The 27,317-nt window shown below is 34.3% G+C and overlaps 1 protein-coding gene across 2 annotated transcripts; it reads left to right on the plus strand.

The window, feature by feature from the left end:
• Positions 1-17: 17 nt before the first annotated feature.
• Positions 18-26,022, plus strand: LOC111044349 (NAD-dependent protein deacetylase sirtuin-2). 2 transcript variants are annotated; one of them, XM_039426360.1, is made up of 8 exons: positions 18-203; positions 1,469-1,725; positions 7,838-7,934; positions 10,170-10,402; positions 11,787-11,910; positions 18,936-19,128; positions 21,801-21,987; positions 25,746-26,022. In XM_039426360.1, the coding sequence occupies exons 1-8, from the start codon at positions 188-190 to the stop codon at positions 25,890-25,892; spliced, it is 1,254 nt and encodes a 417-aa protein (XP_039282294.1). In that variant the 5' UTR covers positions 18-187; the 3' UTR covers positions 25,893-26,022. The 2 variants fall into 2 exon arrangements, with proteins under 2 accessions (XP_039282294.1, XP_039282293.1); XM_039426359.1 differs by lacking the exon at positions 18-203 and adding an exon at positions 430-472.
• Positions 26,023-27,317: the final 1,295 nt, after the last annotated feature.

Below are 27,317 nucleotides of genomic sequence, written 5' to 3' on the forward strand. Positions count from 1 at the left end.
CAGTGGTTTATTGATCATAGTCCATTTTGTTCCACCACCAAGTTGAAGGTTATGTTTTGTTTCAATAAAAATATGAACATTTTTTGTCGATATAGGAGATTTTTACAATAAGTTAACTAATTTTAAAGAAGTACACATTCTCGTTCTTGTAGACATTGTACACCAAGTTAATCAGTAGATTTTGATAATGGCATCATCAAAAGGTTAGTAGGTCTATTTACATTCTAACAAAAATGAATTTTGTTTTGTCATGTCATAGCCTAATTAATTAGTTCATGTAAAATTCTCTCTTTTATGCTGGCATTTATGTAGCTTGAATGAATGTAATACGGTGTAATTTTAACAAAAGGAAATTTTTCAAATAATTGCAAATGTAACATAAGTATAGTTTTTCAACTATACGGTAAAATACTCTACAGTGAGATACCGACCAAAAAATAAAAGATGTTTTCTATCTTATTTGAAGAATCGTGTAAGTTGTAAAATCTTCTGTAGTAAGAAGAATAGACTAGTGGTCAGCAATATCAATTTTTATACATAATCAACAGGTGTCAAGCGCTCAAAGTTCAACTTCATTTTGGAATTGGTACCTTAATAGTACCAAAACCCTAATCTTTCTTATCGTAATTAATTTTACAAGAACCAGTCACAAAGCCTTCTTTTTGGAAAAGCCTTCTCTGATTGGTTCTTGTGGAATTAATCACGATTAAAATTTAACCGGCTTTTGTGCTTGACCGGGTTTTATGTCTAGTCCACACTTGGCCCACTCGCTGGCCCAGCCTTACTGCGTTGGTCTTGCCATCCACACTGCGTGCCCAATCAAGGCCAGTGGTAACCAGCGTTGCTACACGGAGCTCCGCATTTAAAATAGCAAATTGAAAAGAGATTAAAAATTAACTACAAGAAACACAATATAAAAGTAACCAAATAAAAATTTGCAGAAAAAATCAAATTTGAAAATGTTAATACAATCATACAGTACACAGAAAAACCAGCAGAGCAGACGACATAACAAGAAACAGGGTTCTGACCACGACGTCACACGATAACGTTACATCTCCTAGTGAGCACCTGGTTTTTGCATATCCCGCGATGTGTAACACGCGAGCTACTACCCATCGGCACAGTCAAATCGGTAGGCGAGTATCACAGAGTAGTTTATCCTGCATTGTTGTGGAACTGAATGTGAAACAGGAAACATCGTATTGGATGACTAGTGTGAATGAGTGGTTTGCCAGCGCTGGCCTTTAGGCCTACTGGTCAGGCATCTCGGAAAAAATCCAAGTTATCGCCAATGAAGGCTGGTAAAACACTCATCTACACATTGGCACTGGCCGACGTTGGCCTTCGATGTAATATATCAATTACAAATATTGGCCATATGTAATAAATATGTAGATGCGGCACTACTGTCACACATTTTGTTGTAATTAAATATTAATTAACTATTAATACATTTTATTTTTAGGGGACAGTGAGGATCCTTCTAAATATAGAGAAAAGAAAGACAACTCTGATGACTCTGATGATGATTTAGCATCCTCAATTGCTGGTGCATTGGCTGATGAGCCGCTTAGTAGTACAGCAGCCAAGCTGGCTGCATTGGCTAGGGGCGATGCCGATGTGGAAGATGATGATGGTGCCGTAGAAAAGATAAGAAAGTATTTGGCAGAGAAACTATCCCTCTTTGTGCCGGATAGTGTTGATACGCCTCCAAAACCTAAGGTGATTATCAGATTCAATCATTCACTTGATAATTAACTCAAAATAAATTGTTTTTCAAGTCAAATTAGTGATTTGACAAAATAAAATTTAAAAAACTAAATTTGATTTTGATATTACATTTGAAAATTTTACTAAACATTTTTGTTCCAAAATGCAAGTAGAATCTGAGGTCTTCAGCTGTTATACCTTTTGTGAGACACTCTGTTTGTATTGTACCGTATAAATATAAAGCTATATTTGCATGGATTTTATTGGTGGGGAGTCCCTGACGAAAGTTCCACCTCGCTTACTTGCTTACTTACTTGCATACTTGTGATGATCCCACTGGAAGCTTTGCAGCCGTGGTCGTCGTTTGTCCGATTCAACCTGAGGTCAGACGTCCTCCCAGAACTCTTTCATGGAATAGTAGTTCTTTTCCAGCAGATATGTCTTCAAAGATTTTCTGAAGATTGCAGGATCACTATACCTCCTTATGTCTAAGGGGAGCCTGTTAAACACCCTGCTGGCTACATTCCTCGTACTATTCAAGGCTAGTGTTGTCCGTTGTCTATCTATGTGGACGTTCCCTCTCTGCCTAGTATTGTGGTGGTGAATGCTGGAGTTTCTTTCAAAATGATCAGGATATTTCAGGATTGTTGTCGCTGACTCCAGTATGTACACATCCGTTAATGTTAACACTTGTAACTTCCTGAATATTGGTTTGCAATGTTCAATATAGTGTGCACCACTTATAATTCTGACTATTCTTTTTTGCAGTAAGAATACTCTTTCTGCTTCTGTGCAATTTCCCCAGAATATGATGCCATATGTTAAAACACTGTGGAAGCAGCCATAATAAACTTTCATCAATACTTCAGTGTCCACTACTTTCTGCAGGCGACGTGCAAGGCAACACACTACGTTTAATCTTTTAGCAACATTATTAATGTGTTCTTCCCAACGTAGATTGTCAGCAATGTGTACTCCCAAGTATTTGGCATTTTCATTCAATTGCAAGTGTTGATCACCAATGCGCAAACGTGGACTAAAGTCTCTTTTCTTAACATTATGGAACTGCATCACACACGTTTTCTTTTGGTTTAGTACCAGCTTATTTTCTGTGCACCATATACTCATCTCATTCAAACCTTGTTGCGTTTTCTTAATTGCTTCAGAAGAATTCCTGTCTACTAAGAGGTGACACACATCATCTGCAAACATCCAAATCTCCCCCGCTTGTACTGAAGTTGGAAGATCATTCACAAAAAGCAGGAAAAGAACTGGACCCATATTTGAGCCTTGCGGCACTCCTATGTTAACATCCTGTTGCACTTGTGATCTTATATGTCGAATAACATTATCCTTTCCCATGTGACTCACAGTGACCAGTTGTTGTCGGTTTTCCAAGTAAGTCATTATCCAATCCAAGGGTTTTCCTGTGATTCCATACTTGACAAGTTTTAGCTTCAACCTTCTGTGATTAACACAATCGAATGCCTTGGTCATATCGTAGAATATTGTGTACACCTCGTCCGTACAATCTACTTTATCGTACACTGCAGTTAATAAGGCAAAAATTGCATCTGCTGTGCTTTTTTTCTTACGGAATCCGAATTGTCTACCACTTATCAATCGGTGTTGCTCCAAATATGGAATCAATCTGTCCAGATAAGCAACTTCAAAAACTTTGGAATAGACTGATTGTACAGCTACAGGTCTATAGTTGCATACTACATCTTTTTCATTCTTTTTATATATTGGGACCAGTTTAGATGTTTTAATCGCTTCTGGAAACTTCCCTTCTTCAAATGACTTATTAATAATCAACGACAAAGGTTCAGCTATAATATGCGCTGAGGCTTTAACTAGTCTACATGGGATATTGTCAACTCCAGCACTTGGTTTATTGCACACTCTATCAATAATTTCAATCACTTCATCGGCACAAGTTGATCTTAATTGAAATTGACGACCATCGATTTGCTCGCAAACATCCTCTATAATATCTTGATTGTGTAATTCATCACCAACAAGGCTCTTTACCTCCTCATAGAAATATTTATTGAACTCATGTGCAATCTTAATGGGATCATTAACTGGCTCATCGTCTATTTTTAACCTCATATTATTATGGATGAAAGTATCCTTTGTCAGACTGTGAACAACTCTCCATGATTCTTTGCTGATATTTCTTGACTTTATTATTTTATCTCGGTAGAATGCCCTCCTATTACCAGAAACCAATTGTGAGTGCTGTCTCTTTGCATTACAATACTCCAACTTAGCTCTCTCATCACCAACTTGCCGAGTCCTCCAATACATTTCTTTTAATTTTTCTTTTGACAATAATATGTCATTGTCAATCCAACTCATATCAAATGAGTTATTAATCTTATAGATCTTTTTTGGAAAACATATTTCAAAACAGTATCTATAATCGTTATAAAATTTATTGAACAATTCGTCACAAGACTTTTCACCATCCATGTCCATCCATTTAATCATGCCAAGTCTTCCAAAGAATTCGTCCATACCCAGTCTTGTAATTCTATTTCTCTCTATTTTCATGCATAACTTGGTATTAACATGCACATCTATATCTATGTAAAGCCATCTATGATCAGACAAGGGTGTGTCTATACAGCCGCTTTGTACTTGTTTTATGTTCTCACTTATCAGTACATAATCAATTTGTGTTGATACATTTGGAGTCACTCTAGTGTTCATTTTTATAACATTCAACAATTTGTGGGATTCCAACACATCAAAAAAACATCTTCTATATACAGAATCAATATTGCCATCGATATTCATATCTCCACATATTAAAATAGGAACATTCAAACTATCGAGTTGGTTCAACAATTGCTCCAATATTTCAATGAAATTGTAGAAATTATTATCATGCGGTGGACGGTACACAACAAGAAATACGAATTTATATTCAGCACTTTTGAAAATACATGCACTACCCTCAAACACCCCTTCAGTCATGATATCTTCATATAGCAATGGGTATGATTTCATGCTCAAGCTCTGTTTCAAATATATAGCAACTCCACCACCATTTGATTTTTTTCTATTTGCTACTGCTACTTTATCATATCCATGTATTTTAAAAACTTTATCTTTATCCTGGTTTAACCAAGTCTCAGCAAATGCCAAAATATCCGGTTTCAATTCAATCAACTCAACCTCCAATTCCTCAACCTTGTTAAAAATAGATCTAATATTCAAAAAACATATACGTAAAACATTTCTATTTACAATTTTTTCCTCACAATGCGAGGAAGTCAAATAATTTATTTCATTACAATCAGTAATTACGTCATTTTTATTTACAAAATCTACTTTTCTATTTGTACGTTTTGTCTTCTGAATAAAAAACGCTTTAGTGTTACATTTTTTGGCCAACATTTTGAATCATTCACTACGTTTCTATACGTAAATTCTACACCCAATTTGAAGCTACAGTTGTATCCTTTGCTGTCCAATTTTTCAACAATAAAATCAACACTTGGGAATTCATCTTTAAGAAACTTTTTCACATCATCAGAAGTGGTTCCCTGCTTTACTTTACCAAGGTGATACCAAGCTTTCTTTGCACCACTAATGCAATTTTCCTTGTCATTTGTACCCACTATCGGTTTATTTTTTTGTATTACATAATTATTTTTCTTTTCCGTAACATTCAACTTACCTCCTGTATTGTTTTGAGTTATTTTATTTTTAGGTTTACATTTTGCAACCATACTCCATGTTACGCCTACTTCATTAGATTCATTTTTATTTTCAACTAGATTTTTATTATTATCATCATTTCCTACAGAAATTCCACGATTGACTGGTTGAGCAGATAAGATTGTAGCTGCAGAGTCATTATCAACAGGCACTATCACGACAGCAGCATCACTATCAGAGCTAATAACCGGCATGTTCAAATCTGTATTTTCTAACCTATTTGATTTTTCAATTTTTTCAACACGACTATTAAGCTGAATATAATTTTTATTCATTTTTGAAAGTTCATTCAATATCACACTAATTTGAGCAGCTTCATTTGACTTTGCATCGGTATTATTTTCTTTAGAATTTGAAATATATTTAGTAATAAGACTTCTTACCTTGTGCTTGCACACGTCACAATACCAAGTGATATTTTCACCCATAGATATTATTCCGTAATAATCACTCGTAGCAATATTCACACACTCTATATGGTACCATTCACCACACATTCCTTCACAAAAAAGCCCATTATCCTTATCTTTCACAACTTTTTTACAAGAGCCACAATCAGATTTCTCATTACCGTTCGCCATCTTGTGACGTCACGCTTGAGTATATAATTTAAGCCGTCAATGGTCCTCACGACTGTTATAAGTTAAACTGTCGGTCCAGGATTATATATTATATAATATATATTAAAGTCATATAATATAGCATCCGGGATCGACAGTTCAACTTGTCCATCCGATAACATGGAAGTGACCTGGCTAAAATATGTTGTTTGTGTATCCGAGTTTCAAAACGGGACCTCCATGCTGCTACGTAAGCACTACATACACTAGACCACGGATCACTGCTTAGCTTCAATTTAAAAATAATATTTGTATTTAGAAAATGAAAATATAAGATTGAAATAATATTTAGTTATTAGTGCTGAATTCAATAGATAATCATAGGTGAAGATAAAAAAATGATGATCGTAAATAATATGAAATAGAGGGTAGAGAAAAGAGTGAAGGAACGTCTGGAATCTGATAACAATATTATAGAATTAATCGGAAACAATTATAAAATCTTATAATTATAACCATCTACCGACAAGACACAAGGGATTAATGAAATAAGTAATTCTCCTCTGATAATAGATAGAGCAATTCTCCTCTGATAAATAGAGTAATTTGTAAAAGTATGTAAAAATAAATAAATGGAAACATAAGTTTTATATTAAAAACTATAATTTTGGAATTATTTAATTTGATTCTGTATCAATTGATTTCTTATCAATGAGACAAATATCACTAAAAAATAAAAAAGAATGAATTAGTGCTTCTCATTGGCTGAAATGTCAACGCTTCATTCTGAGCCCTCTCATTGGTTGACGATCTTATCGCTTACCCTCTCCTTTTCCTATTTGTTGGAGAGTGTCGAAGTTTCTAGTTAGTCTTTTACTACACATCGACAGGCAACTACTCCTCACTTCAAAATTCATTCATGCACCGCTTGCAAAAAAGTGCCAAAACTACTTCAAATGCCTCAAGAAATCCAGAAACTAATGTAATGTACCCAAAATCAAGCTGACTTTACTTCACTCTGGCCGATGTTCTTTGTAACTATGGTTACAGGAATTTTGAAATTTCAACTAAAATTTTTTCAAATTATTGTGTTTTTATTTTTAATTTTTTAAACTCAAAATTCCTAATGGAGCAGGTTATTTTGTTTACTAGAATATTGCAATTATTATTTCTAGCTTATTTTTTTATTCAAATTTCTTGCACATTACATAATATGACAGTGTTTACAAATTAGAGTAATCATTATAAAATAACACCTTATACTTATCATATATATCGTAAGAATCTATTTAGATCTCCATATTATAATTATGTGGCTACCCCATGAAGCCACAAAACTTATAGCTTATATTGGGGCATTAATAATTTTTATTATAATAATCCATACCGATATTTCAAATATTATGTGTTTAATATTAAATTCAGTTGTGTGTCACATTCTTCTTATTTTCAATGCTATATTAAACGATCAATGAGTCATTTTTTATTAAGTATTTAATGCTATTTCATTATATGAGTTCCAACAAGTAAGTGTTAAGATAGTATGATTAATTTTCTATTTTATTATTTTAATTCTTTTTTATATGTACCATAATATTTTTCCTTTTACAAATAAATTTATAATAGAATTGAAAAGTATAGTCTACAGTATGTCCTTTCCTGAAAAAAATAAACGGCAAGATAGTATATCTAGTAAAGAATAAGTGAATACGGTTTTGTAAATTCATTATATATATTCTATTTTGTATCTCTAAAAAGATTCTATAAAAATAAAATTAATTTGCATAGATTTCAACTAGATAACTTTTATTTCTTAACTTCTTTTATTTCAGATTCTAGATGAACTCACTGTCGATGGAATTGTAAAATATATTAAAGATGGAAAAGCAAAGAATATAATTACTTTAACAGGAGCTGGTATTTCTACATGTAAGTACTTCTGATTACTTCATAGCTGGTTCGATGTAATTAAATTTCAGTAATAACATCATTAATTCAAACATTTACTATGTTCCCGGTGGTTTGGAACCTACCTAAAACTGTAGGTCCATTCATCTCTCTCATTATCATACACTTTATTTCGAAGTGTAAAGTGTAAATTTTTTCCAATGTTTCCCATTAAGGAACTTTGGACTATATACGGCGTGGTAGAACTACCTTTGGTCTCCTCTCTATTGAAAGCCATACGCTGATAATAATAATAATAATACGTGCGTGGGTAATGAGTGAGAGGGATGATGATGAGAGATGACGACTACTTTTTAGGTAGTCTGGACCGACGGCTTATCGTCTCCTCCGAAACACGAAAAATAATATTTGACTGTAATGTTTCTTATCCTGTTATATTGAGCGAGCTATTTCTGTATTTTTATATTTGGTTATTTATGTTCATCGGATTTCGAAAACGGCTCTAACGATTTTCACGAAATTTGGAACATAGTAGGTTTATAATAAAAATTCGATTGCACTATGTCTCATCACTGGGAAAACTCGCTGAAGGACATTAACAGGATAATTATTCATCCTTGGAAGAACAGATGTCTGTATAATTTCGTCGTCTGTCGATAACAGAAGATGCGTGTGCCTGTGTGGGAGATCAGCTGTGTAATCATTCAATCAGCTTACCGTATCTCGCGAGAAATATTATCTAGAAATATTTTATCAAAATAATCGTTTTGTTGACATGACAAGGTTTATCATTCTGAATTAGAGTATATCATAATATTAAAAGTTAATCATTATTTTACAGTTTTAAGTGATTAGTGAGTGTTATTTTGTTATTCAATTCGGTTTGTAAACAATCTAAATTAGAACTTTTCTGTTTTTAAATATTTTGACTCAAAATTGGACCTGAATTCTAAGTTTATGAGACATAACCTACTTTTTTGACCATGTACAGTGTATAAATCAAAATTCGGGGAAGAAACAGTTTTGGGGCGTACCTGTTTGTCCTTCCCCAATTATTTTGAAGAATTGTGTTCTGCTTATCAATAAATAAATAACGAGTGAATCTCGGTGCTCCGATATTGTATTAAATAAGAAACTATCAGTAATATTCAATTGACTGTTTTCAATTTGACTATTCTGTTAACAAATTGACTATTGTTCCAGTATGCATTGTTAAATGTATTTAGTACTAGCATGTAACCCGTGCTTTGCACTAGGAAAAATTTGGTGTTTTAAAATGCAATCTTCTAAAATAGCACAAGGTTACCTTATTCAGTCTCTCCCTATCATTTTGATGATGTACTTATTGTATAAATCAATCAGTTCAGTATTTCAGACCTGATGATGCGTCATTCGTGATTTCCTATCCCTCACATGATTGTATAAGCCGATTCTTTTCTTTATTATACGTGGTAGGTCCAGAAAGTAAGTTCCGTTTGGTAATAAAATTAAATTGTGTACAGATACAAAAAAGTTATTTATTGCACAAAATTCTACAACTCTTGAACTACTTTTCCACATAACTACCGAAATTTATCAGTCATCTGTCATAGCGTGGCACAAGTTTTTGTATACCTTCTTCATAGAAATTTGCCGCCTGTATCTTCAACCAGTAGTTGGAAACTACGTCCGTCAGACACATCACTACGTCCGTCATTGAACTTTTGGACCCATCTTCTCACCATTGAATCACTCATTGCACTTTGTCCATGAACATCGCAAATTTGCCTATAAATTCAACTTGGTTTCACTTTCCTTGCATTCAGAAAACGAACCACAGACCTGATTTCACAAGAGCGGGATTTTCAATCAACACTGACATTGTAAACAAGCACAACAAAGCGTACGTGGCTGACAGCGATCTCCAAATGGCGCACGTTTCTTCTTGATACAGAGCGTCTACCGCACATGTGCGGAACTGCGATCGCAGAGCTGCAGCGGATATAAATTGAAACGGAACTTACTTTCTGGACGTACTATCGTATTACAGTAGATTTTTATTGCTTATCAACATCATGAGTCATCAAAATATTTGCATTTTTCTCTCATAAATTGTATAAAAATATACAATATTACTCACTTAATACTCTATTATCCAATTATTGTTCTACTATCACAATTTTATTGATTGTGTTGCAATATCAAAATTCAAAACCATCCAATTCATGCGATTTTAAAATTATTCTCCGGTACTCATTTGGTTTTTTGGTGTTACAGCGGCGGGAATCCCTGATTTCCGATCACCCACCACGGGCCTCTACGCCAATCTACAAAAGTTTGACTTGCCCTATCCTCAAGCGATTTTCGAGCTTGATTTTTTCAAGCGAAATCCTGAGCCATTCTACACTCTGGCCAGGAGCTTATTTCCGGGAGCTTTCAAGCCCACCTACTCTCACTATTTCATCAAAATGCTACAGAAGAAAAACCTCTTACTAAGGCACTATACACAGGTGATAATAATTTTAGATAGCATCACTAAATCAAGTACAAAAAAAATAATTGATTGGATTAAATCAACAAATGTTTTTCACCTAATTCACAACACAATTTGATTTTTTTCTCTAGTATTGCCATCAAACTTACATACAGTATATATATTTGTGTTTTCCCCACTTTCACCTTGATTGATCAATCAATCAATCAATCAAGAATCTTCTTTATTCCACAATACAGCAAGTACAAAAATGATAAATAATATGAAATATAAAATACAAATTATTAAGTACTTAGATTAGGGTTTCATATTATACATTATGGAATGAGCCTACATGGGCACTGTGGCCTGTGCGTAGACTCGAGACGATTGAATTGAATTGTATAGTTATAATATTATAGTTAAGCTTACCTTGTTGAATCAAAGTTTTTCTATTGGAAGTAACAGTATCGTTTTCTGTTTTGGTACTCGTCACCGGCACTCAAACTGTGGTTTTGCTGGTTTTGCCAAATTAGTACATTATTATGTTAAAAAAATTATACTTCTTATTCTAAAATATTACTTTTTGTAATCTGTATTCATTTGTGAATATTTTTTGTGAGGCAATAAAATTTGATTTGATTTTGATTTAATAATTCTTCAGATCTACACCTGGTTGCACAAAAGACTGTTAACTTAAAAAAATGTTACGAGAACCAATCAGAGAAGCCTTCTTCTTAGAAAAACCTCTGGTTGGTTCTGATGGAAGTATACTGTATAGGAAGTATACAGTATAGTATACTGTATGGAAGTAATACTGTATTCTTGATCGTGTTTTCCTCCATAGTTTTCATAGTGTTGGTAGATGATGTTTCAAGTTAGAAGTTTCAAGTTTCTGTTTGAGAAGATGTACGGCGTGTTGATAAAAATCCAATTCTATTCAAATCTGATTTATTTTAAGCAATATTCAATGCGCAAAATTTTCAAAAAGAGAATTAAAGCAAAAAAGTGAAATGAATATGGATATTATTGATGATATTGATATTTTATATTGATACATCATGTAAAGTTCTAAGGACATACTTGATGATAATCAGCGACTATTATTATTGATGATAGTGAGTGAGTGAATGGTTATTTTCTGGCTTTAAACTTCACAAAATAACTCAATATAGGCTTTGTAATCTCATCAAAATCATTTAGTGTAACTTTTTGGGGCTGGATTTTTTCAAACTGTTTGAAGTGAAGACCCAATTTTATTTCCGAATATTTTATTTTATTATTATTTTCATTATACTATATTTTAGGACTGGCATTTTTTTGAAATGTGTGAAAGTGAAACCCTACCCACTCTTTATTTTGTACTATACTTTTTTATTATTATATTTTTAATTTAAGTTTGTTGAATTTTGTTGTTACAGAACATAGATACACTGGAAAGAGTGGCCGGGATGGAGGATGATATTATTGTTGAAGCTCATGGCACATTCCACACGGCGCACTGTCTCAACTGTGACAAACTTTATACATTGGAGTGGCTAGAAGGTATGTAAGAATAAGTCATTTTCCCCCCACAATTTCATACTTTACAGAAATTACTTCATTAGATGATATTCCAAATTCAACAAACTACTTTTCTTAATCTTAAAAAATTCTAGTCTTAATAAAAATTACAATGTATCCAAGTCTAAATGAAGTACAGTATGAATGAAGTACTACAGTAATGCAATTGTTTGCTGGTCTATAATCATCTCGTAATAGGCTCGTTACTTGTTGGTTACATTCTATTCAAATGTCTCACGGAAATTTGCAATCAATTAAATGAAATAAATTTATAATACATCATGTAAATATATCTATAAAGTAAATCTGTATTCTATATAATACGAGGGTAAGTAAATTATCCGCAATATAGGTGTATTTTTCTTTATGTTGGTTGGACTGTTGATTTACATTGATGATGTATTATTTTTTCTACAAATAGCAATTAAAACATGGATCAAAAAAAAATTTTTTTTTTTTAATCACATTACTATTGCTATCTAGTCTTGAGACTAATGAGCAAATTTTATCAATCCTAATTTACTAATTGTATATAATATGGACTACAGTGAAACTCTCTTTAGAATTTCTTACTGCTACCTACTAATAATTATTATGTACATCTATTAACTGTACTACTTAAGCTAGATTTCACTCAATCACTGCTCTGCTTTTTCACTAGACACCACTTTCACTGCACACCAATTCAAATGGTTTCCTTCTTTTCAGTCTCCGCACCAACCCTCCGTTGTCTAGCAGCTGGATTGCTTCGACGTTCGTGTGTTGGTGGAGCCGTTCTTCATGACTTTCTGCATACCTTTGAATCTCACAGGATACCATGTTGACTCCCAGGTCCCTATGGATGTCGCTGTTCCGCACATACCAGGGAGCATCAACGATGTTTCGGAGCACCTTGTTCTGGAATCTTTGTATGATGGTGACGTTGCTCTGTTTGGTGCAGCCCCATAGTTGTATTCCATAGGTCCAAACAGGTTTGAAGATCTGCTTGTAGAGGAGCAATTTGTTTGGTATTGAAAGTGATGAGTTTCTTCCAATAAGCCAGTAGAATTTCTTGTATTTTATGTTCAGTTCTTCTTTTTTCTTTTTGACATGCTCTTTCCAGCGAAGCTTAGCATCAAGAGTCATACCTAGGTATTTAGCTTGATTTTCATGTGGTATATTAATTCCATTGATGTTGATTGGAAGGTACACAGCTCTCTTGTTGGTGAAGTTAACATGAATCGACTTTTCCTCATTGAGCTTCATTCTCCACTTTTTGGTCCAGTCTTGTATCTTGTTGACAGATCTCTGAAGCTTCGCTGTTGCAATACCAACATCACTGTCTACTGCTAGTAGGGCGGTGTCATCTGCGAACGTGGCTGTGGTATTCTCCTCCAAATTAGGGATATCACTAGTGAAGAGAAGATAAAGGACTGGTCCTAAAACACTTCCTTGCGGAACTCCTGCTTTTATCTCTCTTAGATCAGAATATGAATCTTCATATTTGACTCTAAAGTACCTTCCTGTCAAATATGATTGCAATATTTCTGTAAATTGCTTAGGAAGCATTTTCTTCAGTTTATAAAGAAGTCCCTCATGCCATACTTTGTCAAAAGCTTGCCCTATGTCGAGAAAAACTGCTGAACAAACCTTTTTTTCTTCCAAGCTCTTCTCTATTATATTAACTATCCTATGTACTTGATCAATTGTGGAGTGTTTTTTTCTGAAACCAAATTGATGATTAGGAATTAATTGCTTTCTCTCAATTATTGGCTTGAGTCTACTCAATAATATCCTCTCAAACAACTTTGATAACACAGGTAACAATGAAATTGGTCTGTATGAAGCTACTTCATGTGGTTCTTTTCCTGGCTTGAGTAACATTATAACTTCAGCTACTTTCCAGACTCCTGGTACAAATCTGAGTCTGAATGAAGCATTCAGGATGTTTGTTAGCTTGATGAGTGCTTTCCTTGGTAGATGCTTCAGGACTAAGCCAGTTATCAGGTCAAATCCTGGAGTTTTCTTAGCATTCATAAGTTTTATTTCCTTTCTCACTTCTTCTACTGAGACATTCATTAGTTCTTGATTTTCCTGCATGATGTTACCTTCAATTTCTAGATCTTCTTGAGCTGCAACGTTTGGCTGGAAGACATTCACAAGATGATCAGCAAATGCCTGTGCCTTTTCTTCATTATTCTTGGCCCATTGTCTATTCAGTTTCCTAATAGGGGGAACTTGTTGGATGGGTGTTTTTATTTTCTTAGAAGCCTTCCATAGTGAGTAATCAGTGTTGCCTTGTCCTGTCAAATTACTCAAGTAACTGTTGATTGATTCATTTTTAATAAACTGTATCTCTCTTTTCAGTTCCTGTGTGAGAGTATTCAGTAATCTTTTATCTTGAGGAGAACGTGAATGCTGCCACCTCCTTCTAGCTCTTCTTTTCTCTGCAATCATTTCTCTTATTTCCAATGGATAATTATTTCCTACTGTTCTTCGTTTCCTAGTCTGCGGAGTATTACACCAGGCTGCCTGTTGTATATCAGTAACAAATTTTTCCAGCTCCTCATCTATTTGATCTGCAGTTGTTAATGGTGAATTCAGGTTAATTCTTTCCTCCAACACTTGCTGAAAGCCATCCCAATCTGTATACTTATTAACTAGTGTGGGATAATTATTTTGTTTTTGTAAAATAGTGTCACTCAACTTCAGAATAATTGGAGAGTGGTCTGAATTGAGATCAAAACTTTCCTCTACTTGCAAATAGTTTACTGAAATGTTTTTGATTATGAAAAAGTCTATGAGATCAGGTATCTTACTTGTATCTGTAGGCCAATAAGTTGGTTTTCCAGTTGAAAGAGATTCACATCTTGACTCTCTTACAGCTTCGTAAAGTACCTTGCCCTTATGAGTTGTTAATCGTGATCCCCAATGAATGTGTTTTGAATTGAAGTCACCGCCAAGGATAAATCTCGTTCCCAACATATCTAACATTGATAGATGATCTTCTTTTCTGAATGAATATCGAGGAGGACAGTAGACAGCTGCAACTACAAATCGATAATTAACTGCTTCCACACATACTCCTATCAATTGAATTCGTTCAGTTTCTAATTTAACGTGTTCATTATGCTGAATGCTCTCTTTGATTATGATTGAACTCCCCCCTCTCGCAACATTGTTGGGATGTAAGGCGTGGTAGGTCCTGTAACCTTTAAATTTTATGTAGGACTGTTTTGTAAAGTGAGACTCAGAAATGAGACAAATATCTACATTATCTATGTTTAGAACTGCTTCCAATTCCAGTTGTCGTTGTAAGAGTCCATTTGCGTTCCATTCCATTATGTTTAGTGAACGAATCATTTTGGTTTTTGTTGTCTATTATTGTCTAATTTCTCGATGCGAGATTGAAGGGATGAAATTATTTTCTCTTGTTTATCAAGTTTAGATAAGATGAGCTGTAGGATTTGTGAGGTGTCTTTTACTTCTTCATTTTTCTTCATCTGCGATTTATTTTCTTTGGATACGATTTCGGCGAAAGTCATTCTCTTTTCTGTGGGCCTACTTTGATGTTGAGTGGGCCTACTTTGAGAATTAGCCACATTCCGAGCCTGAGAATCGACAACATTTTTTGATGTTATATTCTTACTGGCTACCCTACTCGAGTTACGTATTTTTTGTAACTCAATTGCTACAGAGCAACCACGGTAGCTTGCAGGATGAGCTTCACCACAATGAATGCATTTCGGTAGTGCTTCACTAGGTTTCGTACACTCCTTTGATGCATGTTTTCCAGCGCACTTCACACATCTGGCCTCCTTGTTGCAATAAGCCTGAGTGTGGTTGAAAGCCTGGCAACGCTTACATTGAGGTATTAGATTAACTTTCTTCAATGCTTCAACTTCTACTCTGCAACCCAGAATATGTTTAAGTTCAAAAACCTTCTTAACATTCTCTTCTGCGCTGAACGAAACCATGAACATGTCTAATGGTTCTTTAGTTTTCCACTTCAACTTATTCACTACATCTACCACTAGCAATCCCTTAGCCTTTAAGTCCTCCATTATGGATTCTATACTACAGGAGTGATGAAGTTTTTTTATCATCACTCTTATGGGTCTCACCTGTTTGTTTTCATACGAGTGCCAGTTGAAACCATCGTTGATTAATTCTTTTGTAATATTTCTGTATGTTTCTGAATCTACTGAATTTACTTTGAAAGTCTCTCTACTCAAGAGCTTTATTCTAAATTTTTCATCTGAAGTCACTTTTTTCAAACTTTTATGAAGAGACTCCAGGCTCTTTATACCATCCACTATGATTGGTGGCGGTGGCGTTTCTTTCTTCTTGTTCTTTACTTCCTCACCTTTATTCTTCTGCAATGAGGTGATTTTGTTCAACTGACGATGGTTACCAGTAGGCTCATTCTTTGGTTCAGGAGACAAAGTACTATTTAGTTTCCTCTTCTTTGTAGTACGTTTGTTACGGGCCCTGATCCACTCAGTCTCTTTTGCCAACTCCTCCTCATTAGTTGAGTAGTTTTCAGCAACTGCTGGACTGCATGGTTGTTGAATGTTCTGTTCTATTTTTTGAAATCGCAATTCTAAGTCTTCAATTCTCCGCTGAAGTTCTACGTTGCTCTTCTCTAGCTGCTTTCTCTTCTCATCCGACTCCTTCCAGGCGATGAAGAGTGCATGCTCGGCGGCTGAATGGAGCTTATTTGATTTAATATAACGATCCGGTGAACACTGGATCTCTGATGGTTTGGTGGTGTCCATGTTCTCGATGTTGCTTTCCTCGTCTTCTTGCTCTTCAAACTCCGGGGCAAGAAAACTGGGTAGTTTCAACAATTTTCCACTTGACGTAGCCATAGTCAATAATTTGCGAACATACTTTTCGAAAAGCCCTCGTACTCACTCACGATCGCGGAAACGCGAGCGCGAACGAAAATTGAAGGCCGCGCGAAAGTAGGTCACTTTGATTGCATAAAGACGGCGGATTTTAACCGAAATTTGATGCAATGTTTTGTTCCACTTAAATACCGTGAACAATCAACTGCTGACTCACTACTTCTACTGCACTACACTACGAGTACGTCTGCACTGTATGAGAGCTAACGCGATACTGGATCAAAAATAAAGTAATGATAATAATAATAATAATAATTTCATTTATTCTTCCAATTTATACATTTCACATAATCATAAATTATGAATAGTACAGTAGATATATAACAACAAGAATCTTGCAAATTATAAAAAATAAAGATAATAAAAATAATACAAATAAGTTGAGATATTATTGGCCTGAAGCTGCAGAAAGACAAAATTAAAAATTGCCCCCTATTTCTTTTGTGCTTATATCTAGGCTAGTTTTAAACAGCTATTTCAATTCCATCATCTATGCTGTTAATTATGGCAGCTACACTATTAATTTGCACCAAAGAGTATAACGATTAGTGTGATCAACCGTTTTTCGTGGTAGGAGAGTGGACAAAATGTATTGAATGTCATTCATAAACACTCAGTTATGGTAAAACACTATTCCCGTATAGCAATGAAAGTTTTGATGAATTTCCCCTGAAACACCTCTCGATCTCGGAAAACGGTTCATTGAACGTTAGGGCAAATGACAAGTAGAGCGGCCATAATTGGCAACATGTCAGTGATGATGGAATAAAAACAGCAGTTTGAAACTAGCCTAGATATAAGCACAAATAAGCAAAGAATGCATCATCAACACAAATTAACAGTGCCACCAACATGAACAGAAATACACCTATATTGCGGATAGTAATTGACTCACCCTCTTATAATAAAGGGAAGAATCGGCGGATACATATAGGGTATAGGAAATTCACGAATGACGTATTATCACGCCTGAACTACTGAACTGATTAACATGAAATTTTTGATACATATTCTCAATTCACCGAGGATGGTTATAGGCCTATTTTAAATTCATCAAGATTTCAGTACGTCAAGTTTTCAATTAGACTTTTGGGGCGCACATGCTACCTGCTAGCATAGAGAAACAATAGCGTAAGTAGATATCCCATGGTATAGGGCGTTTATGTCGCAACTTTTACTGTTAACTCAAGCTGATAGTCCACGTAGTTCTTTCCTGTGAAGCTTTATGACGCTGGTAGTCTCTCATATTGTGCCGTTCATACACTCTTACCCGGTCAAAACAGTAAAAATCGACAATAATCAACAGTAATCGGCTTGAGATAACAGTAAAAGTTGCGACATATACGCCCTCTGCCATTGGATATCTACTTACGCTATTGTTTCTCTTTAAGTTAGTCTCTACTAACTTTTGGTAACTTCGTAACCCCTGTTGTATATTCATTTTTGTCATACTTATTCAATTGCAGCTGTTTTCCATGCATCAAATCAAGCCGGTAAACAGCTGTTTTCAGAAAAAGAAAACATGTGATTTTCATTACAGCATACTATACTGTAAAGAGATCATATGTTCTCTTTACAGTCGAGTATGTTAGGACTAATAAAATTTGAGTAATTAATATACTTACTCAAATAATTAAAGAACTCATTTAAGGAGTTTCAAGTTATAAGAACTCATCTGAAATCTTATAATTTAGGCCTTTATTATTTTATTTGAGCTCGATGGGTCTGTCTGTTATGAACTAGGCGCTACGGGCTAGGTCATGTTTATAGAATGCAGTAGCTCGAGCAGCAGCAGGTAATGGTTTCTATTTCTCAGCAATATTATCCTTTCTCAGATAAGTATGACAAAAAATATTGTACGTAACTTGTACGGTAACGTATTTACCGCATTCGTATGATAATTCTGCCCTCAACTACGTTTCGGGCAGAAACAATCATACTTATGCGGTAAATTATCGTTACCGGACTTGTTACGTAAAGTACTATTATTCATTCGTGAACTTATAATTATAATACATACAAATCTGGTAAAAACAACAGGCATTTACCAAAAACTGCTTCAAATCCTTATTTATTATTTAAATTATGTGAAAATCTATTGTTTGCTTTTTGCTGCAGAAAAACTAAAGTTGGACGACGTGCCCGCTTGTAACGAGTGCATAGGCATCGTCAAGCCAGACATTGTTTTCTTCGGTGAAAGTTTACCGGAGAAATTCCACACATGCGCACAGGTCGATTTCAAAAAGTGCGATCTGCTCATAATAATGGGAACATCTCTGGAAGTGCAGCCATTCGCATCACTAATTGACAGGTGAGTTGGTAAATTATTGCCTATTTTTCTATTGGTACTTGGAGGAGTACCTGTTTAACCTTCCGGCAGTCGCACTGTTGTAAAAAATACAACAGTGTCAGTTTTTTGCTGCACAAAACTATTGAATGGGGTGGTGTCAGTGAATGAGTCACCTATGCATTCCAAAACTTTCCCCCCATCACTCCACTGAGTTGCAGTATCAACCGAGCAATGGTTCAGTCAGTAGGTGCCATTTAGTCGTGACAGTGCATAAGTCACACTGTGCATAAGATGGGGAAAGACTGTATACGGGGACTGTAAACGAACCAATAACACAGAAATTGATGGCTTTGCTTGATGTACCTTATTGGGCTATGAAATGGTAATCATCCAAATCTTCATAGGCGTAAAATAATCCAAGTAGATGGAAAACGTAATTATACAATTAATCAATATGTTTCGACAGTAAACAGAGTACATAACACTTGGAAAATTGTATGTTGTAAAAAATACAAGACGCGACTGATCGTGTGATTGAGAAGGGCGCGACTACCGGAAGGTTAATATGTAGGTAGGTAGGTGTAGGTTGAGGCATACAAAGTTGTATTTGAGAGCATATCTTTTTACATAGCTTGGAAAAGTTGTTGTAACATTGGATAACATGTTAATCGGATAAACACGTCGGATAATGGTGCTTTGTGAAGTGACTCATTGATCAACCTATTTCTATTATCAAAACAGTATTCAGGTTTTTATAGGAGTATTTTTTATATTTCTGGCACGAGGGATGATTGTAAAGGATTTTGAATAGTTGTTGAAGAGTTTTGATACTGAAGAGATTATATTTAATATCGGGGCACCGAGCTTCGCCAATACCTACTATTACTTCAGGCCTCACAACTGATTTCTAATAAACTATGACGTCATCACATGTAGATCCATGATCTACTGGCGGTAAGCAAGCGAAATAAGAGCGCTGATGCTTGTTATCACATCTGATATAGTAATCAACAAAATTGGAATTACAAATTCAATTTTCACTGTCTTCCATTTCAATGAATATGGTTTGTTTATTATTTTACTAATATTCGTTTGTGAAAAGTAATAATGAATTTGGGGTTTTAAATCATGGGATACTGTTATGTACCTAATTGTCGCGGGAATTATAACAAGACACCAAAAGTCTCCGTACGGTATTTTCTTTTTCGAAAAATGAAATTTTGAAACGAAAATGGATACAAGCGAGAAGAAGGAAGAACTTCAATATTCTACAAAACAACGGTTTACATGAAGTGTAGAAGAACAGTGTAAATAAAGTGTGAGTGGAAAATTTAATTAAAGTGTGAAAGAACAGTGTAAATGAAATGTGAAATAACAGTGTAATTAGAGTGTGGAAGAACAGTTTAAATAAAGTGTGTGGAAAAACTTTTGAACTAATAAATTAAAAAGTAAATGCAAAGTGTTGGAACTGTTCATAACATCCTAATATTAAAGGTCTTACCTAACTGGAAAAAATTCTCCTGATGGGTTTCTTTGTACCACAGATTTATTGTGATCAAGTTTGTGGGAGCCTCTTTTCTAAAAAAAAGTTACATCTAATTTGGTTCATCTTTGATTTACTTATCCTTTAATTCTGATACAGGCTATTATTAAGTATTTTTGGTTGAGGTGATTTTATAATAGCTCTATCACTGAATCGAATAGGCCTATGTCTATCAAGCTGAAAGTATGGATAAATTATTGCATTTGTGGAATAAAGTGTTTTTATTTCAATAAAATTTATATTTAATAAAATACAAATGTCTTTAATCCAAAATTTAGATAGTATTCCATCCAATAAAAATCGATAGAGTAACAAAAGTTACATTGATAAGCTAGTATAAACTACTATGATCTAGGAAGAATCAATCTACATGTTATGACGTCATTAATTAGTTGTGGGGCCTGAAGTAATAATAGGTATTGGCTTCGCTCGTTATTTTTATTTACTGATAAACAGAACACAATTCTCTAAGATGATTGTGTTTATATTTCACAGCTGGCTATACGTCATCTTATGAATTTCGGGGATGCGATATAATGATTTTTCACATACTCACTTTTTTACTATCCACAGCTGTTTCAGCCAAGGATGAATTATCCTTTCAATGTCGTTCAGCAAGTTTTCCAAAGGATGAGACCTAGAGCAAACGAATTTTTATATCATAAACCTACAATGTTCCAAATTTCGTGAAAATCGTTACAGCCGTTTTCGAGATCCGTTAAACATAACTAACCAGATATAAAAATAACCAGATATATAAATACAGAAATTGCTCGCTTAATATAATAGGATTAGACTCTATTTTGATTTCCTGTACATATATTTATGAGTGTGAAATAAATTTGAATTTGAATATGTTAGGAAGTTCATGAAAAATACTGATTGATGGGGGAATGAGCTTGTTGTGGAGAAATTGACAGAAATTGATTGAGGTGTCTAGGGTGTGGAGTTACTCGTAAAAACCAAATGTCCGTCAAAATCACTACCATGGAAGTGATCAAGGATTTCAATGAGTCAAAATGCACCAGAGGATGCACCTACAATACGGTTTACATTTCTAATTCAAATTAAAAATCTAATCTCAATGCAGGATTACTTGATCAACCAATTTGCAGTAGCAGATCATGTTGTGATATGCGTTGTTTTGCAGGGTGACGGACAAGTGTCCTCGTATACTGATCAATCGGGAGAAGGCGGGCAACAGCGAACGCCTTGTGTGGCTGCTGGGCATGCAGTCGGGTCTGCACTTCGACAGCGAAGACAACTACAGGGACGTCTTCTGGGCGGGCGACTGTGACGACGGATGTCTGCTGCTCGCCGACAAGCTCGGATGGGGCGTAAGTCGATCTAACCATAAGGAAAAGATAGCATAAGGAGATATCACATGGTGTTGTGTATCAAGTTGAGATGATACTGTATCGCATTGTGTTGATACTGTATCATGTGTATTGATACTGTATCATCTTGTGGTGATACTGTATCATTTTGTGGTGTTACTGTATCAGTTTGTGGTGATAATGTATCATTTTATGGTGATACTGTATCATTTTGTGGTGTACATCTGATCTAATAATATAAAAACACTTCACTTGAATGGGCTACTTTTTTAAAAATTAGTAAAAACAAGATGAAAACTTGTAGTACCCTTTATTATTTAAAATATCGGGGGACCGAGCTTCGCTCTGGAGTGTAAAAGCATATAAAATTTGTAACGAAAGATGAATTTATAGTTTATATTAAATATAAATATTTTAAATATTATAATTTAAATATTTTAAATTAATATATTTTAATAAAATATTTTAAATATTATAAATATAGAATAAAATTTTATTTATTCATTTTCTCAGTCGTACAATTATTTTTACAGTTATATGAGGAGGCACATCAGCCTTTTGCCCAAAACTGTCCCTTTTCAAATATATACTAAAGTCCAAATCAAAATGTAGGTTAAGCTACTATCACTTATCAAAATAACAATTTATTCACACTTCAGAAAACAAACACATCATCAATTACAAATAGATATACTATGAATTCGATGTAGAATGATATACTATGTTTGCCACAATATTTGTTAATATACTATGTACTATTCTATACTACATCATTCAATGTAGAATTATATACTATGTTCGCCACAATATTTGTTAATATACTCTGTACTATTCTATACTAACAGCATCTAGTTACTATTTTGGGCTTTCTGAAGTAAACATGTTTTCTAAAAAGAAGAGAAATAAACGAAAATTAGTTTTCCTTGCTGAATTTTTCTTCTCGTGAGATCAGCTGGATGATCCCACACATGCACTCGCTCACTCTCTTTCATTACGGTATACGAACGACAAAATTTCCAGCTGTTTTTCCAAGGACGTATTTATCCTTTTAATGTCCTTCAGCGAGTTATCCCAGGGTTGTGACCCAGTGCAATCGAATTATCATATGATAAGCCTGCATTGTTCCAAATTTCGTGAGAATCGGTAGAGCCGTTTTCGAGATCCGGTCACATACAGATCTAAACATTTAAACAGAAATTGCTCGTTTAATAGTATAGGATATTATTTGTAATATTTTGAATAATAAAGGGAACTACAAGTTTTCATCTTGTTTTCATTAATCTGATCTAATATTTATTGTTGAATGGATGGGGGGGAGTCAGATTCATGCTTCAAAGTCAGTTCAAATGATAGGAAGGCATTGTTGTCACTTTTCCTTTACCACTGCCTTCTATAGTAGATAGCTGTGATTCAAGTTATTCCGGTCTATGTGGTATAATATTAATTGCTGATTCTTTCTAATAATGATCAATTCTATATCAAATATATTTTAAATGTCAAACAAAGGTTTTTTTATAAATTAATAGTCGAACCTCTACACAACGAATTTTTACCTCGTCCAATGACATTATAGAGTTTTGGCTGCTGATTTACATCTATGTAACGACTATCGGACCTCTCAACAACAAAGTTTTCTCTTCACTTCAACATACAAAATGTAGTTTGTATAGGAAGCAGCCAGTAATTTTCAAAGAATTGTTCAATTTCAGCAGAAAGGTAATTAGACTAAAAATAATGACAATTCAGGTAGGAAGAAGATAGGGTGGGAGACAGTCAAAAGAGGTTGAAACCCATGTCGGAAATTGAATGCAAGGTACAGGAAATCTAGAATTCCAAGAACTTGTCATTCGTAGACCAGTCAGGTAAACGACTCTCTCAACCTTGCTTCTGTCACACATTTCAATTATTGTTAGAGCTTGCCATTTATGAATGAAGGAACGGGAATGCTGGATTTCCCCATCCTCCGACCATTTACTTTTGTCACACATTTCAATTTTGTGTGACACATTTCATTTTGAAATGTGTGACATTTCACAAAATGGCACTACCTACTGTAACATTAAATTGATTGAACAGTTATATCCATCATTTGTAATAAATGATTGGTGGCCTGTTTGGTAAGAGTAATAAAAGGGGCGATCCACCAGTTCCCAGACGGGAACACTGTAAATTGTTGTTGTGTAGCATTTGATGGTAGAGCAAAAGCAGTTGTTTTTTTTATATTATCAACTAGATGTTCTTTGGAATTTGAAAGGAAAACATTTATATTAGGAGTCAGATTTATTTTATTGAAATTAAGAAATTAATGTGATTTAAATGTAAATCAAATAATTTAAATTTAATGATTTAAATGTGAATTTTAACATATTTTGGTTTTATAAAAATTAGTAATGCAACAACTATTCTAATACAGAACAATTAGGGAAGGTTATGAAATTTTGAGCATTTAATCAATTTTAAAAATTTAAAATAAACTTTGTCGCCAATGATTTTACAAAACGTTAGACAGACAGACGTGTTGGACAGATTATTGTGTTTTTTATTTAAACAAGTTATATGACAGTTTAAAAAACATTATTCATTTTTTTAATTAGAAATTAGGAATTTCTAAAATCAAAACAATATTGAAAAATAAATTGAATGTGGAACGATACCGTTATACTGTTGATGTCCATCCTAACTTGTAATGGTCTGAATGGAGAACCAGGGGATGTCCATCCACGGGCCAGCTCGGTCTGTCTCAGGAGGTAGGCGATGAAAAAGTGTGTCGAAATTATTCAGAAGAAAAGTGGAAAGCTTTTTCCACTAGCTGGCTGGAGGGGAGACTGGAATGCTAGCCCCACTTCTACCTCTCCTCAGAGTTTTTACTCTGTCAGCCAAAACTGTCTGATCAGCTTTTAGTTTTTAAGGTTGGAAAAAAAATATTTCTCTTCTTAAAGAAGGAACTGATGTTTGGGGGTATGTCAAATCTTGTGGTTCATGACACTTCGTACCCGATTTTATATTCAAGTACCATATTCATTTAATTACCGCCCGTGATATATTATAAGATCAATAAGATCGTGCCAGTTTCTTGACAGAGCAACCTCTCAATAATGAATACCTCTCTGCAGCGATTTTTTTCTTGGGATAATCTACTTCGTTATACAGAGGTTCAACTGTACATGTTAATAATAATTGAGATTGAATATACTGGTAGCTCATCATATTTCTACATATTAGTCTATAAATAATTTGGCAACGGTACGATGATTGAGAAGAATAAAGCTATCTTCCTTGTCTAATGACGGACAAATTCAAATTTGATTTATTTACATTGCTTGTAATTGAACACTTAATCGATAAAATCATGAAAATTATCAGTAAAGATAGCTGTTTTCTTATACAGTATGAGTAATAAAATTTGGCAAAAATAAAGATTACTTCCACCATGGTATATTAGTTATATAGATTTACAATGATCATGATGATGACGAGGGTAGGAAGGGTGATGATAACAAGTAATATTTATTTTGTCTAAGTTTATTTATCTTTGTAACTCGTACTTTTTTGTAACCGAAAAACCTTCGGGTCTGGCAGGACCCTCAATTGTTTGTATTGTGAATAAAAATTTTGATTTGATTTGTAGTGTAGCAAACCAATGTAAAGCAAATGCTGACTTGAAAACGTAAACTTTTATTTTATAATATTAATTTAGTTCATTGTACTGTACAAGAAAATACTTACGTTCTAAAATATTGAATTTTTTCATGTTACAGGATGAACTTAGAAAAACTGTGAAGGAAGAGCATGAGAGGATACAGAAAGACATTGAAAGGAAGAAACAAGAAGAAAACTTGAAGAAAAGGAAAGGCAGAACCTCCAAGAATGAAAAAGAATCCGAAGGCGGGAGTTCCAAAATGTGATATTGAAAATATCAAATTATTTATGTGAATATATATATTGATTATCATTGGTTATGGCCAAAATTCATTACTTGTAAATAAAAGTAGGCTTACACTGGATTGGTGAAGCTTTCACATGTATAATAGCCTATTCATTCTACTTTCGTTATTTATAACCTTTCATTCCTTTATTTCCATTATCAACTAAATTATTTCATCATCATCATCCCATTCCCATAATTTATGAAATGCTCAATTTGCCTCGTAAAACATGGTCGGCATTGAATAGGATACGAACTCATCATGGTAGATGTGCCATCTGATGCATAAGTGGGGGAAGGCTGACTCCCCTTTCTGTGAGTGTGGAGCAGTCCAGACTGTGAGACACATAGTGGACGAGTGCCCCAGATCAGCATACACGGGTGCACAGGAAGATTTCCTGATAGCTAAACCAGCATCAATGGCCTAATTGAATACCCTGGAAGCATGCCTCTAATTTGTAGGTCAAAAGTGACTAAGATATTTTTATTCGTTTTATCTATGAATTTTCTATTGTTTTTTTTGGCGAATTTTGTGATTATAAATGTGTTCTGTATATATGCTGTCATACGCTAAATACCTAAACTGCCACAATGCATGTCAAAAACATAAACCCATTAATGAAAAACTGAAACATACCAAATAAATCAGCCAGCAGCAGAAGTTGCAAGATTAAGGCAAGAATTATTATCTACTCGCTATCTGTGGATCATAATAATATTATAAAACTCCATCAGATAATAGAAAGGATTAACCCTCAGTATCCTCCTCAAAACTGTCTTAGGTATTGTGGTATCTACATAATATGAGTGCTGTATGGTACCTTTAATACCTTGTGCTTCATCCTTTATCCACAATTGTGGGATCGATGGCGTCAAAAAATCAAAACACATTCAACAAAAACTAACAGCTCAGATGGCAGTGATCCAGTGCTCGGGCTCTCAGTAAAAAATCAAATTATCACCCATGGTAAGTCCAGTCAAAATGGTCGTTTATCAGGAAACAGCCCCGAAAGAATTTTTCTCGACGGTTTCATATGTGTATTGGGGCGCTGAATTAGAATCTGAAATTTGCTGATACGCCAGAGGGCGGCTTCACCCCAAAACCCCTAAAATGTTTGATTTTTGTTAATTTTTCCATTCAATCTCCAAAAATTCGAGTTTTTGGAGAAAAATCATTCTCTTCAAAGTGAAGATAACAAAATTTCCAATAAATTGAGTGTTTGCACAGGATTCTACCATTTTTGGTTCCAGAGCTACGAATTTTCAAAAAAGGGGTATTTTTTAAGAAGTTTTCAAAATTATGCAAACAACCTACCACTTCTACCCTACACAACTTGTATATTTTTCTAGTATAGATAAAAACCACACATCACGTGAAAGAACAATTAGTTCTGAACAGGATTCC

The sequence above is a fragment of the Nilaparvata lugens genome, chromosome 4 (genome assembly GCF_014356525.2).
Source record: "Nilaparvata lugens isolate BPH chromosome 4, ASM1435652v1, whole genome shotgun sequence".
Taxonomy (NCBI): Eukaryota; Metazoa; Arthropoda; class Insecta; order Hemiptera; family Delphacidae; genus Nilaparvata; species Nilaparvata lugens.

Bases quoted from the DNA above. Each gene is read 5' to 3' on its own strand.
- LOC111044349 (XM_039426359.1), top strand. From the start codon at position 445: ATGTTTTCTATCTTATTTGAAGAATCGT. The intron at 1,726-7,837 runs GTGATTATCAGA...CTTTTATTTCAG, and splicing joins ATACGCCTCCAAAACCTAAG to ATTCTAGATGAACTCACTGT. The intron at 10,403-11,786 runs GTGATAATAATT...TTGTTGTTACAG, and splicing joins TACTAAGGCACTATACACAG to AACATAGATACACTGGAAAG.